Raw genomic sequence first — 26,234 nt, 5'->3', positions numbered from 1 at the left:
CATCACACTGTATGGTTCGTCGCTGTGCGGCTTGCTATGTGGCTTGCTCTCGGCATGAGAGAAACAAAATGTATTTTTCTCTTTATCTTTTTCTCCCTCTTTCTCAATCAATTCAATTCAATGATGGGAAGTTACCACGATTTATTGCCAACGTTTTTCAGAGTCCAAAGACTTGCCACAGTGGTAAATGTGCTCATCCTTTCACTTCTGCACTGAAGACACACTGATGTGCCTTAAAGTGTGTGATACTTAGTTGTGAGCATTCATGAGCACCTTCTAATTATTGATCCCTGTGGGGAAATAGAATAACAGAGCAAGGCTGCAACATAATGGGTCAAAAAGAGAGGTTTGCATCATACCAATCGCCACCACCACTGTCCTTAACCGCCCTGTGGCTTTGGACCATGCAGGCATAAACCTTTGATTCAACCTTAAAAATGATTTCCGTACATTGACCAAAATTAATGCAATGGCCAAGGAAGTGAGACAATTCAACGGATTTCTCATCTATATCACTGCTCCGTTCTTTGATGTTGTGGTAATGTGCAACCTCTTTACTCCCATTTGCCAAACTGCTAACTTGGCAGCCTGCAAATAGTAGAATATGTGTCAGTCAGACTTATTATTGGCCTGGAAAAAAGAGATTAAGTTGCCTGTGTTCATGGCAGTGCAAAAGCATGGTAACATATCATAACCTAACATAACTTCCCTACCCTACCCCTACCCTCCTACCCTTGCCACCCCTCCTTTCCCCCATCCTCTTTCCTTCCCCTCTGACCTTAATTTGGTAACACATACTACTTAAGGGCAATGAGGACACCAGATCACTCCCCCTTCCGTCTCCCTCCCCACCTCCGTCCCCCTACCTCAAATCCTACACCGTAACTCCCTTCACCTACTCCCTCCTCTACCCTCCCCACAACCCCCCCCTGTAAATAGTTCTACTTATTGTTCTAATGAACTGTTCATGTTTGTGAATACGCTTCTCTCACTTTTGTACCTGTTGTTATATTGTAAAGCGCTTTGGCTTAAAGCGCTATATAAATTCAATAAACATAATACACATAACAAATTACTGTCTGGCTATTCTCCTCATACCTTTGCAACAAGCTTGTATTGAACAGACAAGCTTGTATTGAACAGATGAACATGCACTATCATTTACCAACCTTCCAATGCTCATCGACCCAGCAGCCAAACCTGATGGTCCAAGGGACAGGCATTTCAGCGCCCAGTCTTTCAACCGAAGGAATAGCTTTTCCCTCTACTTGCTCTTCCATGCCAGAAGAGGACGTAATGACGCCCCACCACTACCAAAGCAGACAGAAATACATTTACAAATACACATGTCTGTCATGTAAAGAAACATAAATACTGTGCCTGCACAATACATTACAGAGGACCACCAACCCTACTACCTCTGAAAGGGACACCGAGAAAGAGAGCGAAACCCTGCAACAATGGCAGCCACGGACATACAAAACCAACAGTACACAGCAGAAGCAGCCTCAAATCCAGGAAACACCCCGCCTAAGACTGACAAAAAAAGCCAACAGCACCAAGCAGAAGCAGCCTCAACTCCAGGAAACACCCCACCTAACATGGTAATCACTAGAACAAGCCTTGTAAGAGAACAATTCTTATATCTTACACCTTACCTCGCGACAACCACAGAGCGTCAACACCCCAGCAATGAAATCCCGAAACATACAAGGAATCCTCCGAAACACCCAGAAAAAAGAAGGGATCACCCAGTAAGAGAGTGGGATGTCTCCAACCCCCCTTGCCCCATACATCACAAGAACAGAGGGGCAACATCGATACCCAGAACATACCAGACAAGACGACAAATTCTTCATAACCAACAACCCTACCATTAACCTAACACAGCAATTTAATGAAGAAGAAGCTACCGCTGATCTTCAACCAATCGGCATCATTGGAGAAGCGCCACAACTGAGCAGCCATGAAATCAGCTTAGTGGACCACTTTAATGGAGAAGCAGCTGTTGCTGTTCTTCATCCAATCAACACCAATATAGAAACACCACAACAGAGCAACAACAAACCTGAACCAGGAACAAACAATAAACAAAACTATACAAAGAAAATCCACTGTAATTTAATAAACGCAAGGTCAATGTCCAAACATTTAACTGAAATATATGACCCCCTATCAGACGGAGGTATTGACATCCTATTTGTAACGGAATCATGGCTAGACGACAACTACACTTCAACCTAAACAACTACCTGCCCGAAAACTTCAAATGCATCCAAGCAAACAGGATAACTAAAAGAGGAGGGGGACTGGCAATCATCCATGAGGAACACCTCGCCATCAAACAGGAAGAGCCACTAACCATTGACAAATAAGAATCCTTAATACTACACCCATCAGTAAACCTCAAAACAAACCTGAAATTCATACTGATTTACAGACCACCAACCTACGATGCATCCTTCGTTGACGCCTTCACTGAAGCAATCACCATCCTAGCCATCAATCACAATCATCTGATCATCCTTGGAGACTTCAACATCTGGTTCGACGAAAAAATGACAACTACACAAAAATCTCTAACCGCACCAACTAGCAGCAATGAATCTGCAACAACTAGTCAAAGGAGCAACCAAAAACTGAAATCAGTATGGAGGATCAACAATAACGCTGCAAAGAAACTGAAATTTCTACAACAAATCCGCTCATACACAAAGGAATTACAAGGAAATAAAAAAGCAAAGAGGAAACACTACGATAACCGAATCTTCAAAGCACCAAACACCCAAAAAGAACTCTTCAAAATCATAAATGAAATTTTAAAGAACACGGGGATGCAACAACACGCCAACTCCATCGATGAAACTATGCAATGACCTAGGAGACCACTTAAAAAATAAAATCATCACCATCCATACAAAGCAGACCACATGATCACACTACAGACCCCAACTATCCTCAGGAGGAACATCCAAACAAACTACAAAGCTTTCTCGAAATATCAGTGGAGACTTTTGTCAAACTGATAAATCAAAGCAACAAATCAGGCTCTCCAGAAGACCCCTGCACCCTGGACATATACAAATCTATTCTCAAACGAGGAACTCCCCTGGAATACCATAGGAATCTGCTCAACCTTTCGATCACAACTGGTAAAGTACCACAGGCCTTCAAATCGGCCTACATCAGGCCACTACTCAAAGACACAGCAGGAAACGTAGAGGACTTATCCAACTACAGACTCATCTCCAATATCCCATACATAGCTAAACTGCTAGAAATGCACGTTTACAAAACAACCCAAGAATTCATAGAAGAGCACTGCCTACTAGACCAGGCACAAGTTGGCTTCAGACCAATGAGAGGAACGGAATCAACCCTCCTCTCAATATGGGACGATCTAAAAGCAAATGCAGACTCAGACAGCAGTACTGCCTTGATACTTCTAGACCTATCCGCAGCATTCAACGCAGTCAACCACGACTTCCTGTTAACGAGATTAGAAGGACTGGGAATAACAGACACCACCCTACAATGGATCAAATCTTTCCTAACAAACAGAACGGAAACTGTATGGATGAAACCTTTCAAGTCTAACCCAAGAGACACCACATGCGGGGTACCACAAGGATCATTTTTCTCCCCACTCCTATTCAACATCTACCTATACCTATCAATCAAAATCATAAAAAGACACAGCCTCACCTGCTAAAACTACGCTGGCGACACACAAATAATCTTCAAAATACAAGACACCCGAGAAGGAAATACTACACTAGAGAACTGCCTTTGTGATATATTCAACTGGATGAACTTGAACCACCTCAATATTAACCCAGGCAAAACAGAGATAATGATTGTCACTAAAACCAGAGGAGACATCGACTACATTCCCTGGCCAAGTGAACTTGGTACGACCGCAGCGACATCGTCGATTTAAAAAAACTTGGGGGTCCTGATGGACAACAATCTCTCTCTAGAACCACAAGTAAACGCCCTACTCAAGAAATGCTTCTTTCTCCTGAGAGCAGCAAAAAGCATCCTACCGTTCCTGTCATTCGCCAACAAAACACTTACCATCATCGCCCTGGTCATGTCCAGATTAGATTATGCCAACAGCCTATACCTGGGTATGCCTGAACGACTCCTAATAAAACTACAATGCATACAAAATGCAGCTGCCAGACTACTTCTAAAACGACCCCAAAGAGAACACATCACATCCGCGCTACAAATACTACACTGGCTACCAATAAAACAACAAATACAATTCAAATCAATGTGCATCACGCACCGAGCAATACACAACCAAGGCGCAGAATTCCTGAGAGACAAATTACGCCTAGACCTCCCGACAAGAACACTGAGATCAAGCGACGACATCCGCCTGGAACCGAAACCCTACAACAGAAGAGAACTCAGAGGGTCCAAGCACCAAAAAACATGGAATGACCTACCAAAGAATATACTGAACACTAGAAACCACCTACTATTCAGGAAACTGCTCAAATCCTGGCTCTTCACCGTATAACTAGAAGACCACCAACAAGAACGCCCACTCCGCTAAAACAACAATGAACAAAGATGAACGAACACCCAAACATGAACAGAATCCAAGGAAACAGACACCACGACACACCATAAGACACAATGAGAGGCAGACACAAGAAGAGGACACGAAATACTGAACACAGGCAGATACAAGACGAGGATGCCAAAGACTGAACACATAGACATACCAATACGGAAGCACTGAGACGAGTCATCCACTACGACCCGGCCCTTACCACACCCGAAGTTCTGGCACACATATTCCCAAGATAGTAGGGATGAGGAGACCACAACCCCTGCTCTGAGAGGAGAATAGGAACCTGTCATTACTATGCACTGGTCATCGGAATACAACACCACACATAGTTTAGATTACAACAGGGAGTGTGCCACGCGAAACATGAATTTCTGTTAGACGTAGGCCTCTCCCACCGTGCAGGACCCCAAATCTAACTGTGCCTTAGGAGGCTACTGAACTACTCAACTGTCTCAATCCAGCTGTGTGTGGTACTATACTTCATTGATCTGTTAGGCGTAGGCCTCTTTCCCACCAAGCAGGACCCGCCAAATATTGAAGCCGTTGTCACACCATGCAGGATTCCCGAAATCCACGCATGTAGCCACACTGTGAAGATCGGATGCAAAGCATATAACCCACTAACCAAAAAGCTCAAACTTTCTGCATACGTAGCTCACTCAAAAATCTCACACAACCACCTCTCAAGCATACACTTCCCAACACCGCAACAACACATAAACCACCCCTACAGCACACGAGGTCTGACATTGCTCTGATACTTGCACCAGAGCTCATTGCACGGTGTATACCGAGATGAAGCTGCCAACAGAACACCAACCCTCTCACTATCCTACTCCCTCCACACCTCATTAACCTACCCCACCTTTTCCTTTTGCAGATCCGCCAGAGCCCTTGGGGACCAACTCCGTTGGTGACGGTGCACAGTATAAATACCTTTAACATTTATCATGTCACATGTTATCAGTTTGTTACATTTGCATGGTGCGCTATTTTTTCATATAAGCAACCAGCGCAGGGTAGCCAGCCAATCAGCTCCTTGCAACGCTCGGCTGGAACTGCCAGTAATATGCCTGTTAACTAAGTGAGCTGTATCCCCAGTCCAGACTCTCTAATTTTCTCCCCACTTTCCTGTGTCTCACAGCACTTCCCTACACACTAACGTACCTGCCGTGTGTCTCTCTTTTGGCAGAATTACTCTGTTTATTCATGGCCATCAGAGATTTAATTTAACTGTCTTCGGTACTAGACATCCCTAGATGCCATCCATAAGCACGATCATGTACCTTAACAATTTACCCACTCTTCACCTTACATCCCTATACAGATTGGACTCCTCCAGATGCATTTTATGAGTCACTTGCTAAAGGCAATAACGTTTCACTGGCACTTACATGTCATTATTTATGTTAAATGTTAAATTGCTAACAATGACGTCTTTCTATGCGGTGTCTTCCCATTCTTCACAGAACACTACATAAGCAACACTTTGCATTTTTTATGGGGATTTCTATGGGTTTCATGCTTTAAATGGGTGCTATGGCTCAGTTTCACCTATAGTCATTGGTACCTTCCTTTTCTCTTTTCTGAAAGAGTAGTCTTTGCGTTCCATGGATGAGAAAATTACCGGAGTGTATTCTATAAACATGATAATGGATATAAAAAACTTTGAGTCAAATCGTAGGGCTGTGTTTGTAGTGGTGCATTATTTTCCTTATTGATTTGATTGTCTAAAGCAGAATACATCTTTATTGAGTAGGCTTAGGGTTCCTTTATTCACAGGAAGGTTTACCTCAAATGTTCCTTTAGTTAAATGTTCCTGTCATAGATCTGAAAGTTTCAAGCATTTGCAGGACTGTTTGGGAATGACTATGATAAGCTCAGGATACAAAATTTGCATTCGCCACTAGTCATTGGCCAGTGGTATTTGAATCTTGTCGAGTAAGCAAAGGCGTGCTTTGTGTATGTACAAAATTGAAGTGGCAAATGACTTTTTTATGGCTGGCTATTAGCTTGCAACTTGACATTTTGGGGTCATTGCGACCCTGGCGGTAGGGGCTTAACGGGGCCGGTAGAGGAGCCAGCCCCGTTAACCACCTACCGCCTCATTACGAGTTCCGCTCGCGGGACCCGCTGCTTCCTTTGTGGGTCCGGCGAGCGGTCCAGCATGTTAACAACGGGCCCGTCATCAACAGGCCCGTTGTTAGCATGCTCCCCATTGGGAATGGGGATGGGTTCCTGGAATGGGGAAATACCGGGCCCTCCAAGGTCGGAATGGCCCGGTATTTCCCCATTCCAGGAACCCGGACCCAGTACCCCAGAATGGGGGTAGCCATGCCGCACATAGCGGCATGGTTACCTCCAAGGTCGTAATGACCTTCTTCGTCCAGTATATGTTGTACAAATAGGTCCCACTTATGCCAGAAAAAAAAATCATGAACTGATGGTTATTTCTGAAAATCTCTTCTACCACTGACTTTTGCACTGCTCTGTCGTCAATAAAAGATAACATATAAGGGGGGAAAATGTTGCTTACTTTCTGTTTGCCAACATGGTTATATTCCTTGTTGAAAACCCTCTCCTGCCTCCCACAAACCTTTTTAGTGAGTCATATTGGACACTCCTCCTCAAGTGGAACTGACAAAGCTCCAGTGTAATGTAATGTTTTAGTAAGTGGATTGTCAGGCACTGGAATTTCAAAAGTATGAGGCCCTTTTTTGTACAATTGCAAGCATTCAACATTTTTATTTTTTTTCCCACTTATACTGGGCTTCAACTGCACGAAATCATGTTCCTGGGTCGCTCCACAAAATATCACACATTCATTTTAACTTAAAATCAAAAATGTATTTTAACTGTGCCACAGATTACTTGACTTTAGGAATGAATCGGAAAGCTAGCTTCCCTATTCAGTCATATTACAACATGTTGGCTTCAACCCTATGAACTGGAACACGAAACCGTAAGGTATCACAGCTACAACTATTAACACAAATATCTGTATAGTAGAAAAACATGTGCAAAGTTCAAATTGATATTTTCTTGTTGAATGATTGGAGTGCCCTCTGGAAAAACACACCATTGAAAGTTGTAATATTATGGTATTTTGAAGAAGGTCTTAATGACCTGACAATCACTTTTTTCAACTTTCTAAAATTCTAAAATTCCACTCACCAAGAAAATGACAAAAAATAAGCAACTTGTTAAGGCACTTGATTGTTCTTAGTTTTAATAAGATTGTAGTGTAATCGACTTCTAAAATCCTTTAGCAAATCTAATTTCAAGGCTGGAAAAATGTACAGGTACATCATCTCTTATAATCTACCAAAGGAGAAAACATACTGAATACATTTGGACACACTGAGAAAGATATGTAAATTGAAGAATGCTCTTTTGTTAATACAGTGTTTCCTCAAAAGCGAACCTATGTTCAAAAGGTTATGTTTCACAGAAAACAACATATTCAAGTCGTGTATTTGTAAATTCTCCGTTGTGATACAACAAAAAAGGTAGATGTTTCCTGTTGAAATTCTGGAGTTCTGATGGATTAGTGTTATTTTAGGAAGAGTGCTTATTCCTGGCACAGTATAAATTACTGTAACGGAAGATGAAATACTTTTATCCATTGTAAAATACCAAATCAAGACACAGTGAAACCAATTATTTACACCTATTATTGCATGCCATATAATTTGATGACTGATCATCAGATAGCCCATCACTACGTTAAGAATATGTCTGGTTTAGAAATAAAGATGATATACATACATGGCAAACATCATTGTCAAACTGTTTAATACACAGTTAAATAATCCACAGTAAACTGATATCTTTTTTGTATGCAAGAGTTTAGAACACCCATGTTTAGTTAGAAATATTTGTAAATGGGTTAACCTTTTGACTGCCTGTTGCCTGCCAGGGGAATGAGGGGACAAAATGCCAAGACAGAAGAAACATTTGGCATAGCGGTGGGGGTTAGCATGCAACAGGAGTTAATGTTCTTTGACTCCAATTTTGGACAAGTATAAGTATACACATTTTATGGGACCTCGAAGGGTTGACATAGGTCTCTTGTGTTTTTACAGTATGTCATGCAAGTGCCGTTTTAGTTGAGAGATGGTGCTTCATAATTATTGTTATAGGAATGGAAGGGCTGCAAAGCCTGCAGGTGGGCTTTGGCTGTGTGCCCACCATCTGCGCACTGATGGTTGTCTTATCCCTATAACCATTCCCACCCACTCCCTACCCATTCCCGCACAACCAGAGGCACACAGGGTCTATTTTCAATTATTTTCATTCAAATCGAGGCACCTGGGACTCATCCATGTTTCATACCGAGGATTTCTGTGTTTTTGAGGGTCAGGCAGTGAGTGTCTTCAGACTGCTCCCATGGCACCAGTATCAATGTGCAAGTTAGTGTTGGTTACATTAGCATCCCAAGTTTTCCTTGTCAACAATGTTTCTCTCTGCTCATCCTTTATGCTGTAATCTGACTCTGGTCTGTACATGCATGGTGGACCTGAGTGTGTAAGTAGCAAAAACAAAAGAGTTGATAGCTGGGAGGTTTAGAATCCCTCTTAACCTCTGCCATTGCAATGGGCACCCCTGCAGACCATTGTTCTTCGCCTGCCAAGCCATTACAAAAGGGGACAAGTCATATGCAAATCAGGCATGGCCCCCCCCCCCCAAAAGGGACAGTCCAGCCCGATCTGCTTGTTCACATCCCTTCATGGAGACTTTGTCGCTTGCTTCTTTCTTTCGGCCACCACCATGGCTGTGCTGTGTGGGGTCCCCCAGGGCTCGGCCTTGTCCCCTGCTTTGTTTAACATCTATATTCAGCCTCTTATCTTGCTCATCTGCTCGTTCGGCTTCAGGTGTTACTCCTATGCTGATGATACGCAAATTATTGTCTGGCTGGATACCAACGAGCCAGGCCTTTGCGTCTGAGCTTAGGAGTTGCCTGTTGGCCGTGAATGGGTGGATGGGCAGTAATTGGCTGAAACTGAAGAGCGACAAGACCGAAGTCCTGGTGGTGTACCCCCCCACATGGCCCTAGAGCGATCAGCAACATTGCCCCACCTACCTGGTGCCCAGCCTTTTGGCCCACCAAATTTGGGAGTATGTACCCGGCCAGCGGGGGAGGTCAAGAATCTGGGAGTTCTTTTCTCGGCCTCACTGTGTATGGAAAGTCAAGTGGGTGCCATTTGTAAGGCCGGCTTTTTTCAACCCCGGGTACTTCGGAAAGTTCTCCCTTTCCTTCCCGTCCAAGTGAGACTGCTAGTTACGGCTTCCTTAGTTTTAAGCTGGCTGGATTACTGCAACTCTTTGTTTCTGGCTCAGCCTCTCTATATTTTCCACTGCCTACAGCTTCTACAAAACTATGCTGCACGCATATGCACCGGCACCCCTTATGATGCCCATGTGTCCCCGGTTCTCCGGTCATTACACTGGCTTCCGGTTCTTCAGCGGGTCCATTTTAAGTCACTGGTGACTGTTCACGGGGCTCTGCATGGCTCAGGTGTTGAGTATCTCCAAGACAAATTCCAGCTTTATGTACCTACTCGAGATCTGCGGTCAAAGAGCTCTCACCTCCTGATTGTTCTCCGCTATCGATCTGAACGGTTGGGGGCCGCTCCTTTTCAGTTGCGGCCGCCAAATTGTGGAACTCTGCCAATGCAGCTGAAGGGCTACCAACAATCTGTTGACCTTTCGTCGGCTGCTAAAAACCTACTTGTTTTAATCTTTCCTATGATATATGGTTCGTTTTCTATTCCCTGCGGTTTCTTTTCATAGCGCAAAGATGCTTCGGCGAGCGCTCGCTCTACAAAAATAATTAACATAACATAACATGGAGGTCTGATTCTGTGTGGTCCTAGATCTGACTCATTGACTCAGAACATCTTGTGTCTACTTCCGTGATTATTCCACAGCATGACACACACACACATTCAAAGGGTGATTGATTCAGGATCAGAGTCGATTTTCACATTCCTGTTGTGACCTGCATGCTGTACACCTGCCAGGCTAATGCGATGCCGACCACTCTGCTTGGTGCAGAACTGAAGTTGATAAAATACTGAGCGAGCATGTGGATCATCGGGTATGAGCAGCGGCCATGTGTAAGCAGCTCCTACTTTGGCTTGCCAGCCGCTCACCCTTTTGCTCAGCTCTTTCCTTTCAACTTGCACCAATGGGGTCCTACATCCCATAGTGCTGATGTTCTGGCAAATTTGGTGTCTGCAATGCAGCTCTGTTCTGCAGCCCCGGGTTGTTGCAAGCACCTCTGCTGTGCCTTTGCATAGAGAGCTGCACCTCAGCAGATACAGGATTTCAACAGATTTCCAAACAGTTCACTGGATTGGCAAGGATGCATCCAGAGTTTTCCTTCAGATGCCACGAGATGATCGTTGCCTTTCACCTACTTGCAACACCAACGTGGGTTAGCATACGTTCTCTCCCTCCCAGAACAAAGCTGAGTGAGTGAGGCCGAATTGAGCCAACCCCTTTGAGCCAGTCCAGCTGGCAACCTAAAGCTAGACTTCTTCTCTGCTGTGTGTGAGAAAGAGGTAGGAGTGGGTGGAGGCTCCCTGAGAAGTGATACATGTTAGGGCATCCTATTCGTGCTCCCAAGACTTTTACATCAAAGACAAAATGTCATCATCACTAAGCGAGAGAAAGAACGTGTAGCTCTGCCATTGAACCATATGATATGGTGAGGTGGGTTGCTCCTGATATATGCAGGTGCCCATTTTGAAGACAAAGTGCATTATGTACATGCTTACTATACTCTTATACTATACCATACTTAATAGTATAAGTAAGTAATACATGGGAATGAAATGTAGGACCAGTGCTATTTCAGTGTGGTTGACCCTCCTTGCTGTAGCATTGTGTTTTTCACTGCAGCAGATTGGCTTTAGAATTCCAAATAACCTTCACCCGGATGGTTCTTTAGCTCCCCTCAAGGAACTAAATGATGGATACCCAGCGTGGGCCGAAAGCTAAGCTAACGGGCAAGTTATTGCCTAGGAGTTCAAGAGACCTTTTCTGTTCATGGCTGCTTCCTCACCTGCATGCCTCACGTTAGGGTACTTGGCCTCTTCCCTCAGTTTTAGAATTCAAAATGGCAACTATTTAACCCCAACACCCTCACAGAGTGGTTCACATCTCGCTATAAAGATATTCTTGCTTCATTACAGGTCCCAGACCTCTGCCATTTGAATAAGGAAAACAGAACCAGTTGGGCTGCCCTGCACACAAATGTGTAAATATTCACAACTTTTCAATAGGTGAGGCACATCAGAAATGTCTTTTTGCTGTTTCATGCATGAAATGGCACCTCACAGAAGAATGGATGGAGTCAGCTTAGAAAATTTAAAAAATACAAAAATAAACATCTGAAATACACTGGGACCATTACAACCAGTATAGAAAACATGTTGGGGACACCCATAACGTCATGCAAAATGAAGGGTACATACACAGTGCAGTTGCGAGTGTTAATGGACTTGGGTGCCTATAGTTGGTTTCCATGTTTCTGTGCTTTTTTCTTAGTTAGAGACAATGGGACTCATTACAAGTTTGCCGGTCCTGTAACTACGGTGCCGGTAAGCGTGCCGGTACCCTAGTTACCGGACTGGCAAACTATGAGGTCTGCCCGCGGGAGCCTGTCAGCCTGGCTGGTCCGACCCCGTGAGCAGACCTACCTGGTAGCGCTGGCACAGTTATTAACGGCGCTGGCACTACCAGCCTCCCCATTCCCATTGAGCCCTCTGTGGCTCAAATGGGAATGGGGAGTAATAAATACCGGCAATGGGCAATTACCGGGTCCGGCGGAGCCGGTATTCCTCAGTAATTGCCCATTGCCGGGTGCAGGTAAAAAACGACTCCGGCGGCAGCCGTGCCGGTAATTACTGGCACGGCTATCGCCATAGTCATAATGAGGCCCAGTGTCAAGACTAGTTGCAACATGTTATTTTTTGTTTTGTAAAGAAAGTGGTTAACATGATATTAATTTTATTTTGATCATTTGCAGTAAATTGAAAATACTAAAAGTTGTAATGTTAAAAATATCTGAATATTCGGGCATGTCCACTGTAAAGGTGCAGGAGTAAGGCTCGAAGACAAGTGTTGAATTGTTTTGTTTATAAACGGGGTTGGAGAAAGGCCTTTTCTATCCCTAAAACCAAGAGCCTCAAAGAAACTAAGGAAAACTGTCAGAATGTCCAAATAAAAACAGTCTGTCACTGTCATGTCGCAAAACCCTACTTCTGACCCTAACACCATTAACTCATGACTAACACAACTCCAAAACTCCAAAGTAAACTAGTAGTGACAGTTCATGCCACTATAAAGTTCTCCAAGTCTCAAGCATTCAATGGAAAACAAATGTTCAGTTTCATAACAAATGATGTTCCAGTGACCAGTGTTTGGCTCCTTTCCCCTGGCTTTTAACGGGTTCTGATTGGGAGCATATCTTTTCCTTTTCAGTAATGAACAGTCTTTCCTACTCTTAGGTTTTCAGACCCTCTTATTCTCAGGTCGTCAGATGGGTGCAGGTCCCAGACTTGCAAAAACAGTATAAAAAACAGTGATTTATTCTCTTGACAAAAATATACTTCTTTCTGGACAGTCTCTATTTCTCGTAGGGTCACAGACCCTCCTATTTGATCCTCATGTTGTGCAGATCCCAGACTCGCAATGCCACAACTTGGTTTACTCTCCTGCCAAGTACCTGTGTCTCACTCTTCAGGGTCCCAGACCCCCTTTTTATATGGGTGCAGGTCCCAGACTCGCAATGCGACAACACCACAACTTGGTTTACTCTCCTGCCAAGTATGCTTGTCCCTTTCAAATGTCTTAACACTCTTCAGGTTTCCAGACCCTTTTGTGGGTTTCTGAATTGGTCTCTTATATGGGTGCGGGTCCCAGACTCACAATACATGTTCACCACAGCTTGGTTCACTAGAGAGTGCCAAGCCTGTGGTTCTCTTTCACTTCTTTCAGTTATTTTCAAGGTCCCAGCCCCTTTTGTATGTTTCTCGGGGGTGTACGCATGCCAGACTAACACATTGCTTTCTGGGTCCCTTACCGTTCTCTAATGCTTTCCAGAGTCCTCCCTCAGCTTCCCCAGACCTCCTGCCCTTCTCAATATGCCTGCACTACTTTTCTCTTGGTTTCACGTCTCCCAAGGAACCGTGCTATTCTCTGAGGCTCAGGCAGCACTTCAGAGGCTGATTCAGGTACCTGCGCATACCATACCTTCTTCCGAGACTACCAGTGGCCTACCTCGGTCCCCAGACCCTAGCGTCTCTCCCTGCTGTACCGGGATTGCCAGTGCAGTTCTCACGGCTGCTCGCCTGTAGCCCACTGCTCCCGACTCTCCTCTTGGAGGGTAGCTCTCTCTTGGTATCCTGCCCTTCCCTGTTGGGTTGTTCTGGATCAGTCGAATATTGCGGAAGACTAGACCATTCACTCCGGTTCTCTGGAGTGATCTGCATCCTCCTGGGTATCTTCTTCTTCACAATAGTTATGTAATCGTTACATAGACAACCAATAATTTCCCCTGGTATTCTAGTCAAGTCTGAGGTATGAAGCTGACTGTACAACAAATAATGTTGGCCTTATCTGAAGATAGAAAAAAAAGGGTTGGTCTTCAGTAAAGAGGGGGTTTGCGATAGAGCGGGATTATACCGCGTTCTCTGGGAAGGGTTGTCCCTAATCCCATAAGGGGCTTACTCTCTCATGTGATCCTCCCCCAAGGTACCACCCCCAGGGGGACTATTGTACTGTAGATGCACCATCCTGACCCCATCGTGAAGGTCTCCACCTAGGGAAGAAGGGTCGACATCCTCAGATTTGTCACACCGCCTATAGAAATGCCATTCCGGTTGGTTTTGGCAATGCTTGTATTATTTGTATGTCACTATATTACCTATTGCGAGAGACGTAACTTCAGTAAATTGAATAGTGTGTACCTAAATTGTTGTTAATGCTTATTGTAATTAAACCTGAAGTTGAAAAAAACACTGAAAAAAAGTTATTTTTTCGTATTGTGTTTTTGTGTTGTCTTGTTTTAGCCAATTAACTAACACAGAGGTACACAACACTCTTCCTTTCCTCATTCTAATTCATATTTGATTATTGTTATTACACAAACAGCAATGGTGTCAAACCCTATAATTCATTGGAATGATATCAAGCACATGAATGACAGAATGAAAAAATACATCATAGAATGTCACCACAACACCCCCAGTATGGGTGTGTGCATCCGTCTGTCACTCTCTCTTTCTCTCTCTCTCTCTCCCCTCGCCTACCTCCCTTCTCTCTCGAAGTTTATACGATTTCTTTTCATTGCTGGCATTCATTAAGTTCAAACTGTTCATTCTTCTATCGTATTTTAGTCCTCAACTCTTACTGCTTGTAGGTCCAACGTGTTTTTTAATGGGCCCTTCTCAAATATGTTAGTTTTTGTGGTCACCAAGCTACAACCTTGTGACAAATGTAGCAATTACATTTAAAATAGAATATATTTTGGTTACGGTTGTCTTCATATTTTTGATGGAGGTTATTGATTAAAATGTCTTCCAGTAAAATGTTTAGACATTCAAAGTGATGACTTTTATTTCCTAGTGTTACTGTGAAATATCACGGAAAAGGTTCTCATGCTGCTGCATATCCATGGGAAGGAATAAATGCATTAGATGCTGCTGTTCTTGCATACAACAACCTCTCAGTTTTAAGGCAGCAGATGAAACCGTCATGGAGAGTTCACGGTGAGAGCTTTACTAAATGTTGTGTTTGAAACGGCAAGTATAATATGTACCAACAAGTAAAGTTCTATTTGACTTTGCTTTTGTTTATGTACATTTTTTCCCCTTCCTAATCGACACATGTATTGGGACGACAAGGAAGTTTGAATGTATTTGGATTATTCAGATATCTGTGTACTCAAGTCTTTCAGCCCTGTCACGCTGTTAACTGTTACCTGTTGAAACGTTGGAGTGATGATTGCCTTGACATTTGGGTAGCCTGCCAACATACACAAAAATCTTTTGTTCACACTCTGAAGATTTGTGTAAATTCCTTTCTCTGAGAAGGCATAAACAAGGATGAGGATGAGGTTGTTTTAAGTGGGTTGTATTCTCCATCAGAGGAAAGAGAAGAAATTGTCGAATCTGTTGACCATTAAAATGAAAAGATTCTTTCATCTTCAATTTTAACTAACTCTGATTTCATGCTGCTGGCAAGAAAATAAGAATATTTCTTTCAAGCTTCAAAAATACCTGGTGTCCCTATCGTTATACAGGTGTTTCTTCCCTTCTACCACTTTGTAGGATACTATTCTTTAAAAAAAAAAATCACTTAATGACATTATTTTACTGCAAAATATGAGATCTGCCATTGCTGGATGTTAAGAGATTAAAACGAATACCATGCCTGCAATACATTTGGACAACGTTTGGGTTTGTTGGGCTATATGATTGTCTTGTGAAGAGGTATCTGTGTGTAGCTGGTTGGCCCACTATTAACAGAAAGGAAAGGAAAATACTATTTTGATGTTCTGGGCTAATGTTGAATGACAGTTACGCTTGACTTAACCACTTAATGGATTCCAGTTTGTAGGTAAAACCATTAATGTTCCAGGATGCAAACGTGGCTCTTTTAAAAATGGCTGAATTTTGAACATTCGGGTATTATACATATTTGATCTAGAGTTTGTGTTTATTTATTGTTTGGTACTTGCCAAATATTCTATAGGTATCAAAGAGTGCATCTTTATAGTATACAGGTATTTTAGAAAGTCTGGTAGATCATGTTTTTGGTTTATGTTGCATGTTGAGAACCTTTTGCCATGGAGTTGGACAGTAACCCCTGGATGTGTGTTAGGATTCTTAGTGACTCTACTTCTTCAGATCGAGAAAGGAGAATACAGAGAACTATATGGCAGAACTTTAAAACATGAGGCACTACAATCTGTACCGCCACAGTTTGCGTTTTGCTTTTGCTCCTACATCATGGAGTCAATTACATCATGCTCCCATTTTTCTCACTCATTTTATGGGACTTCTTCAGCTTCCCTTCAGATGTTATTGTTGAATTTGATCTGTTGTACACAATAACATGAACATAGGTTTATTAATCAAAAGGCCACTCCCAACATTGCATCTTTTTCTTCAGGACTTTGGATAAATGTTGGTAGACCTTTAGATTTGAAATATCCACCGGCCCTTTTGGTTTGAGGCCTTGTGGCCTATTTATGGGGCAAGTTTGAGTAGTGAGAACATGATACACTGATCTGAATCTCCTGGCAAGTGGCAATCCAGTTGTGCTTTTAAGTATGTCAAATCATCTGACTACATTAAATTGAAGGTGCCCTTGTTTAGAGTGTCAAAAGGAAAACAACATGGCTACCAGGTGGAAATGTTTTCTTGATTTTGGTGTGTGTAAAATAGTTTTGAAGACATTTCTTCTGGGAAATATTACACACAATCCAGAGGAACGGATGTGCAGTAAGCTAGCATGATAATCAACATTTTAACAGCCATTGGATCAGGTATTTGTTAAACATTAAATTTTCTCCAGCATGGGGTCTGGCATGGATTCACATGCTCATGAATATTCCCCATTGTCAGGCTGGGAATCCTCGGTAAAGAAAAAATCAGTTTGTTTCGTTTCTGAACTGTCTTTCTCCTAACAACCAATCATTGGTCTCTGGGTTATACTGCCCCCAGCCAATGACTGCCCTCTACCTAAGCCCCTCCTCTCGCAGCCATCTTCAGATTTTTACCGCACGTTCAAGTGTTGGGAGTCCTCGTGCTATAGCTCTTGAGCTTTTACTGCATTTTGCGATGTTTCTAAGAGTTTTGCTCTATTTTTCGGTCAATCGAGCCTCAAGCTCCTTCGATCCGTCATCCGACTAACGGGGACCCGTTTTTTGGAACTTCTATGCCCCTCAAGGGCAATTTTTCATCGAGTTCACTTCTTGAGGATTCCAGAAGATTCTTGGAGGCTTACACCGCGTGGACATGGCCGAGGATAAAGGAGACTGGACGCCTCTGTTCAGGATCTGCCCAGGACGCAGGCTGCGGAACATCTTCCTGGACGATGGGCACTCCCTGTGCCTTTATTGCCTACATTCGGACCGATCGCACGTGGAGGAGGCCTGTGCGTTCTGTAAGGACATGGTGCCACGCACCATGAAGGACTGTTGCAAGCGGCTTGCCGAGTGGCTGCAGACAAAGACCCCGGCGTCGGGTGAGCCCCGGCAGCTTGCTTCTCCCAAGAAATCATCTGAGCAGTTTTCGAAGACCTTTCAGGGCGCTCCGGCGATGAGGGCCCAACATAAGGCAAAGCACTGCAAGTCCGCATGCCCCGGGACTGCCGTTGGTATGGGCTCCGTGGCAGCCAGACCGGGCGCAGCATCGCCGACGCCGTCAACCACGAGCCAACGCTCCGGCTCTGCGAAGAAAAGGGAGTCGGACCACCCGGGGAAGCTTCTGGAGAAGGCCCGGTCTACTCCGTTGGAGAAAGCCAAGGGGGAGTGGGGCGTTCACCCTACCCCTACGGTGAAGGCCTCAGACGCACCTAAGGTCGTTAAGGCCCAGGTTCACCAGGCAAAGGCGTTTATTGAGGGAGTGGTGGCGTCCCTGGCGAAGGCCGCGGATGCAGTACCAGTGGAGATGACCCCCAAGACAAGAGTTTCCCTGCCTGCTCAGAGGGAATCGTCTTTCCTGCCCATTGAGAAGACTCCGGTGAAGACAATGCCGTTCATCTCCCCGAGGCGGTCGCCCCTAGACCGAGAAGGAGGGGGGGGCACGATAGTCTTGCCGGACTCGGATATCGCCTCCGAGGAGGAGCTCACTGGCCTGAAGACAGTGCTTGACAAGAAGTTTGTCGAGGCCAGGTCCTACGGGAAGGACCCCAATGAGGCGGACGTGGAAAGTGACGAGGGAACTGACGAGGGGCGGCAGGATGGTGAGGAACCGGAGGACACCACGTCACTGCCGACGCGCCCGTCACAGCCGTCCCCACCACCGACGGACCGGTCGGCAGACCTCCTACAAGCTCTGCACACCCTGTGATCTGAGATACGGGCAAGGATGCCCGTGCCCCCGGCGGGCAACCCAGCGGCGCCTGGACCGTCAGGGGACCTGCCGCCTAAGAGAAGACAAGTCCATCCGCCTCCACCCTGCCATCCTTCACCTCCATCCCCTCTGCCGAGGGACAATAACGGAACGGACCTCCCGTCGCCGGTACCCAGGGCTTCTCCACCCGACGAGATCGGTTCATTCCACGCCATGATCTCTAGGGCCTCGGAGCTATTTCAGCTGAACCCCGAGGAAAAGGAAGGCGGGATTCCTTTATCCGCGCTGAGAGGCCAAGAGGAAGACTGTGCTCTCGATCCTGCTGTTGGACGACATTTGGGAAGAAGGACTGTCCCTCCTGAAGAACCTGTCCTCGGCCCTGGCGAAGAGAGACCGGTACGAGATGAAATAAGAAGGTGAAGTGACATCGGACCATGCCATCACGGTAGCCACGGACATCGCCGACACCGGCTTCCGCCAGATGGGCAACAGCGTTTGCCTTCGTCTGCGAGGTTGGCTGAAGGTCACCAATTTCCGTCAGGACGTCCAGACAAGGGTATTGGACATGTCCTTCGACGGGGACAACTTGTACGGCAAGAGGGTGGACGAATCTCTGCAAGTCATCCAGGCAGATACCGAGACGGCTCGTGCCTTGGGCACACTACAACAGCGACGGCCGTCCTTTCGGGTCTCTGGAGGCAAGTCCCATGGCGCCTCCAAATGATTTGGTGGCAACTTCTCTTCGTACCGTCAACCTCCCCGTTCCTCGGCTCAGGAAGCCTACAGGGGCTGCAGCAAAGCCAGAGGAATTCCTCGTCGTCGCCAAGGCCCCCAAGGTGGGACGTCCTCAGCGAAGCAGGACTGAACCGGCTGTGACGTCGGGCCCCCTCGTGAGCTCCCCGGTGGGAGACCGACTGGCAAACTTCATCGGTGTGTGGAAGTCCATCTCCACCGACTGTTGGGTGCTGGACGCCCTGGCCCACGGACACACCCTGGAGTTCCAAAGGAAGTGTCCCCACATTCCAAAAGTGGCCAGGCAAGAAAACCACATCCACAACTGCTTCTAGAGGTACGAGCAATGCTGAAAAAGGGCGCGATAGAACTCGTCCCGAAGAGACGCCGGGGCTCCGGAGTGTACTCACGGGATTTCCTCGTCCGAAAGAAGACCAACGGTTGGCGGCCCATACTGGATCTCTGCCGCCTCAACAAATACATCAAGTTCCAGAAGTTTCTGGACCTGGAGGATACTTATTTTCACATCCCCATCCACTAGGGGCATTGAAAGTTTCTACGCTTTGTGGTCATGGGGCAGCACTATCAATTCAAGGCCCTTCCCTTCGGTTTGAAGTCGGCGCCAAGGGTCTTCACCAAATGCCTGGTACCGGTGGCGGCACGGCTGCGCCTGCAGGGGGTCCATGTCTACCCCTACCTGGACGATTGGCTAATCCGAGCGAAATCAAGGGAGCTCGCCGTCGAACACACAGCGAGGACCATCTGCCTGCTCAAGGAACTGGGGTTCTCGATAAACTATGCAAAGTCCTGCTTGGTACCATCGCAGGACGCTCGGTTTCTGGGGTCCAGGCTCAACACAATGTCGCGCCTGGCTTCGCCGTCGGAGGACAGGATAAAGGCCATCCTGGGCAAGGTACAACGGTTGTTGAACATGTAAGTTGCCAGGGTGAGGTCCATCAAATCCCTGCTCGGCATGATGTCGTCATGCATCTACCAAGTTCGGCTGTGCAGGCTGCGGATGCGGCGGCTGCAAGAGTTCCTCGACGCCCGTTGGATCCAAGTATCGATAAGCTTCGAGGACAAAATCGCCCTCAACGAGACATTCCGTCAAGCGATTCTGTGGTGGGACGTCCGCGCGCATCTAGCACATCAGGAGACGGTGACGACGGACGCCTCCCTGAAGGGATGGGGCACGCACACCAGAAATCTCCACACAAGAGGCCTTTGGCTACCGGAGGAGAAGTCGTTGCACATCAACGTTCTGGAGCTCTGGGCCGTGTTTTGGGCCCTCAAATCATTCCTTCCGTCCCTCAAGGACAAGATGGTGCCGGTCTTCACCGACAACACCACCACAATGTTCTACATTCGGAAGCAGCAGGGCACCAGATCCCCGGCCCTCTCCAAGGAAGTGCAGGATCCATGGCACTGGGCCATCGCCCAGAGGATGTTCCTGGTACCCTTTCATCTGGCAGGAGTGAAGAACACTGTCGCCAACTCACTCAGCAGGGAGCTGCGCTCTTGCCACGAGTGGGAGTTTTGGCAGGACCAGATGGACCTACTGTTTCGACGATGGGACAATCCCCAGATCGATCTGTTTGCGACGAACACCAAGTGCCTGAGGTTCGCCAGCAGGTTTCGCCAGCCGGGGAGCATGGGGATGCATTCTCCTTCCCCTGGGACGGCCTGTTCCTCTATGCGTTTCTCCCGTTTCCGTTGCTTCTGCGACTCATCAGTCAACTCAGACAGTCCCGGTGCAGGATGATCCCCGTCGCACCGGCGTGGCTGAGGCAGATATGGTACCCGGACCTTCTGGACATGTCAGCGTCCCCTCCAGTCAAGCTTCCGGCAGACGCAGATCTTCTCGCCAGGGAAGGAGACGCGATTCTGCACCACGACCCAGGGTCGCCGAACTTGCAGAGTTTGGTGTATACAATCTCCCGGCGGACTGCAAGGAGGTGCTTGCCAAGGCCAGGACTTCGTCTACACTGAAATGCTACGGCCATAAGTGGAAGAGGTTCACCGTCTGGTGCCTTGCACAGAAACTCGACCCTCTACGAATTACGGCTCCGCAGTTGCTGCCGTCATTGCTGTCGCTGGCCAAGGCAGGGTTGGCCCATGATTCCATCAAGGTTCTTCTGGCGGCTATCTCCTGCTACACCAGAACTCTGGGGCGGTCGTTGTTGTGTTCACACTGCTTGGTCAAGGAATTAATTAAAGGACTTTTCTGTTCGTTCCCGCCGGTGAAGGCGCCGGCCCCGGCATGGGAGCTCAATGTCGTGCTGCCTAGGCTCATCGGTCCCCCGTTCGAGCCTATGCATTCAGCACCGCTGAAGTTCTTATCGTGGAAGACAGTGTTTCTCATGGCCATCACCTCTGCATGACGAGTGGGAGGGATTCAGGCCCTCTCTTGTAAATCACCTTACTTGACATTCCACGAGACGAGGGTGATGCTGCGGACGCACCCCTCCTTTATGCCCAAGGTGCCGTTTGACTTCCATCTCAACGAGCCATTGCTGTTACCTGTTTTCTTCCTGTCGCCTTCGTCGCCGGCTGAGAGGACTTTGCACTCGCTGGATGTGGCTAGAGCACTGAAGTTCTACGTGGACCGCACAAAGTGTTTTCGGAAGACATCACAGCTGTTTGTGAACTTTGGCCTTGTGAACCAAGGGAAGGCCCTCTCCAAAGCTTCCATTTCCAGGTGGCTCTCTGGCTGCATCACCCATTGTCACCGGTTGGCAAACCGACCGTTGCCTGGCCGTCCCAGAGCCCATTCGACCAGAGTGATCTCTGCAACTACGGCGTTCCTCTCTGGTGTGCCCCTGCTGGACATCTGCAGGGCTGCTATGTGGAGGTCGACGCACACCTTCACGAAATTCTACTGCGTCGACCGGAATTCCAGGGAGGAGTCCAGAGTCCACCAAGCAGTGCTGCGCAACCTGTTCGCTTGAAGGTGAGCCTGGTGAGGAGGTAAGAGATGCTTAATGTTGAGTTATTGAGGTGCTTAATGTTGAGCCTTGCCACCTCCCGTGGTTGTGCATGTGTGTACTGCTATGTATTCTTTATTCATGAGCATGTGAATCCATGCCAGACCCCATGCTGGAGAAGGAACACGTTACTTACCTGTAACTGTTGTTCTCCAGCATGGGTCTGGCATGGATTCACCAAATCTGAAGATGGCTTAGGTAGAGGGCAGTCATTGGCTGGGGGCAGTATGACCCAGAGACCAGTGATTGGTTGTTAGGAGAAATACAGTTCAGAAGCGAAACTGAAACTGATTTTTTCTTTACTGAGGATTCCCAACCTGACGACAGGGAATATTCATGAGCATGTGAATCCATGCCAGACCCATGCTGCAGAACAACAGTTACAGGTAAGGAACTTGTTCCTTCTTCAGTATTAGATGGTTATAAGGTAGTGAGTTATCTTTAGAAGTTCATTTGACGCCTCTAAATATATAACAAGATTGAGCATTTTTTCAGCGATGAAGAATAGGTGACTTCCTTCATTCGACCTGGTGGACCACCCGTTATTGGCCACCAGGTTGAAAGAAGTGGCCACCTTTTCTGATGAGGCGACATTGTGGATTGAGTCCTTCCTAAGTAACAGATTGATCAGGGTGTGTAGTGAGGATGCAGAGGCCGCGCCTTACCTGCATTTTGGGGTGACGCAGGGTGTGTGCCTCTCTCCCTCGCTGTATAATCTCTTCACTGTTCTCTTCTTTGATTTGCTGGAAACCAAGGGTATTTGGTTCACAAACTATTCAGATGACACACAATGTGTCATACCGCTGTCTGGCATTCATGAGGAGTATTCAAAGAGGGATAACAAGGTATACCAAGTGATACAGGCTTGGATGGTTGAAAGTGGTCTGGCCCAAAATAACGAAAAGAAACTGAGTTGATGGGTGTAGGTACAGAAACTAAAATCTTAAGGCATGGAGCGGAATACTTGCAGTTTCAGGTCTCTGACTGCATTATTGACACAAAAAAGAAAGTCAAAACCTTAGGGATGTATTTTGATCAAAACCTTAATATGCGGCCCAAGTGAATAGCTTGGTTTCCACCTCTGCATACTAGATTAAGCTACTAGCACTGCTACGCCCATATATCTCAAAAGCAAACTGCTAAACGGTTTCCAGGGCCATTATTCAAGTTAAAATTGACTACTGTAGTAGTTTGCTAATTGGAGTTTGTAAAAATGATTGTGCAAGACTGCAAGTAATACAAAATAGTGCAGTGAGGATTATTGCTAGTCTAAAAAAGAAGAACCATGTATCCAATGCTAGGAGAGGTTTACATTGGCTTCCTATTGAGGCCAGGATTGAAGACCGTCTTCTTTTGATCACGCACAAATGTCTGATGGTGTCGAGCTTGACATACATGCTTCAGGCACTAGAGAGCAAACCGCTCATACGAGATCTCAGATCTATCAATCTAAACCTATTGAATGTGCCTAATGGTGTGGCAACGGCAAGGTAGGGTGCAAGCTGGGGATGTGATGGATTCATCGGGCTCTAAACTTCGGGAAAATGCTTTAACTCTATTGCCAGAAATTCTTTCCCAGGTTCTTGTGAAGCTGGGTATGGGACCTCAGCAGCTTTAGACAAGAAAAAATAAAACTTAGTAAGTTGGAACACGAGGGGTTCCAGTACTCTTAGGGCCAGGGGGATGAGAGATTATCTGTTTGACTTTAGTGACATTGTGCTACTGCAAGAAACCTGGTTAGTAAATCCCATCAGCATAGAAGGTTTCTCGATGTTTTGTCTACCAGCATAGCAGAAGGCAAAAGGGAGACCCTTGGGAGGTCTTTTGATGGCATTCAAAAATCAAACAATAAGAGAAGCCTTTCAAATCTTCAAGAACCCTATTGGAATTCAGGCCTGTAGAATATTCCTAAATGGTTAGCCTACGGGCTCGTCATGGACAATTGTCAACATATACTGGAACCCCTCGTGCTCAGAGCTTCTCCCTTTCCTGGCGATTTTAGCTTCCTTATTGGAAAAAATTTAAATGGAACCTGGTGGGTCTCGCATTGTCTTGGCTGGGGACTTAAATACTGAGTGTGTATATATAGAGAGAGGTTCGGAGAATCCACCCATTCGTAAAATCTCAAAGAACGGGAAAATCTGGTTGAGTTTTTTGAAATCCTGGGATTTGAGTATGGTTATCGGGAGTGCAGAGGGCAAGGGGGGTCCCCCTACTACTTGGCATAGAGGGAACTCCTCATCGGCCTTGTATTATATCTTTCTGTCCAAATCCCTCCTTTCCTTCCCTTCTTCACAGGTGATAAAACATGGAGGTGGTAGTGATCATTGCCGATTGGGGTTATCATTCTCCCATCTTGCCACCTCGTCGTCGGGTTTAGATCGACAAGCTTTAGTGGGATCAAAAGGTAAAATAAGACTGATGAAATATCAAGGAGTAGGTTCAAAATTGAATGCCCAGCTAAAAAGATTTCCTAGATTTATTTGGGAGACGCAGTGCCATACTGCCAATTTCATACACTTTATCTGGGCCACCTCAGCCCCCAGTATTCCTAGGGGAAGACATATGCAAAAACCTTTGCATTGTTTTGATGAGGAGACCCAGAAAAGGAAAAGAGAGCTGAGAAGTGCTCTACGTAAGTTAAAATCAGCCGGATTGGGCACTGCAGAGTACACAGCGGAAGTTAAAATGACTAAAATCAACTACCTCTCATGGTCGAGAAACCATAGAGTCTCCAGGATGCAAAGAGATGGGGAATACATATGAGAGCTCCTGAGAGAAAATATCACTAGGAACTTCTGGTCAATAGTTGGCCAGTTAGAATCTGGCGACAATAGCTCCCTCTGTAACTTAGTCCCCTAGGCCGGGTGGATGGAGCACTTGACCGAAACGTTCAGAGATCCAGGTTGCACTAGCCCTAGCTACAGCTCAAATGGTCCTTGGATACTAACCTTCAACGAGGAGGACATAAAGGATATAATTCTTAAATCATCTACTTCTAAGGCAGCTGGCCCAAACGGGCTTGCTTATCAAATTCTTAAAAGTGAGCCCGTATTATGGTCCCGGATATTATGTTGTCTCTTCAAAGAGATTTTGGAAAGCCTTGCCTTTCCTTCCTCCTGGAAAACAGCCCTGATCATACCTCTCTTTAAGGGTGGCGATCATCGAGCAGCAGCCAACTATCGTCCAATTGCTCTGCTCGATATCGAGAGTAAAATCTTTATGAGGCTTTTACTAAATGAAATCTCAGCCTGGGTTAATCGGCAGATGTTCCTGTCTCGCTAGCAGACAGGCTTTAGAAAAGGCTTGTCAACAGCCCTAAATGGCTTAGTTTTGAATTTAATTAGTGAAAATACATTGACCAAGGGGGCACTGCCATTGTATGGAGCGTGGGTCGATCTGTCCAAAGCATTCAACCAGGTTAATAGAACTTTGCTCTGGAACAAGCTTAAGAGCTGGGGCATGCCAGATTCGTTTTTAGCCATATTGGTGGAACTGCATAGAGACACTTCCATAGGAGTCAGGCTGGACGAACAGGGCCATTTATAAGAGTCCATTAGGGTGGAGAGGGGGGTTAGGCAGGGTTGCCTGTGGGCCCGTTATTTTTTAACCTCTTCTTGGCATACATGGGTGTTTTCCTGGAGTCGTCTGCATTGGCCAGCCCAGAGATAAATGGAAAGAAGGTCCATTGGCTGGCCTATGCAGACGACATTGTTCTGCTGGATAGAACGGTGATAGGTCTGCAACATCTGTTGTCAAAGTTAGGTGAATACGCAGAATTAAATAATCTCACCATTAACCCCCTCAAATCAAGAATTGTAGTTTTCAAACACCCGCAGA

General features: G+C 46.0%; 1 protein-coding gene across 1 annotated transcript in view; it reads left to right on the top strand.

Moving 5' to 3' along the window:
* The window catches only part of PM20D2 (peptidase M20 domain containing 2), a 421,619-nt gene that overhangs the window by 132,342 nt on the left and 263,043 nt on the right, over positions 1-26,234 (top strand). The window contains exon 3 of the mRNA XM_069606510.1: positions 15,224-15,366. Coding sequence (XP_069462611.1) covers positions 15,224-15,366 — 143 coding nt within the window. The remainder of the gene's footprint in view (positions 1-15,223; positions 15,367-26,234) is intronic.

This window comes from Ambystoma mexicanum, chromosome 4p (genome assembly GCF_040938575.1).
Source record: "Ambystoma mexicanum isolate Mex_15411 chromosome 4p, UKY_AmexF1_1, whole genome shotgun sequence".
NCBI lineage: Eukaryota > Metazoa > Chordata > Amphibia > Caudata > Ambystomatidae > Ambystoma > Ambystoma mexicanum.
This window is presented reverse-complemented; position numbering and strand designations above follow the sequence as displayed.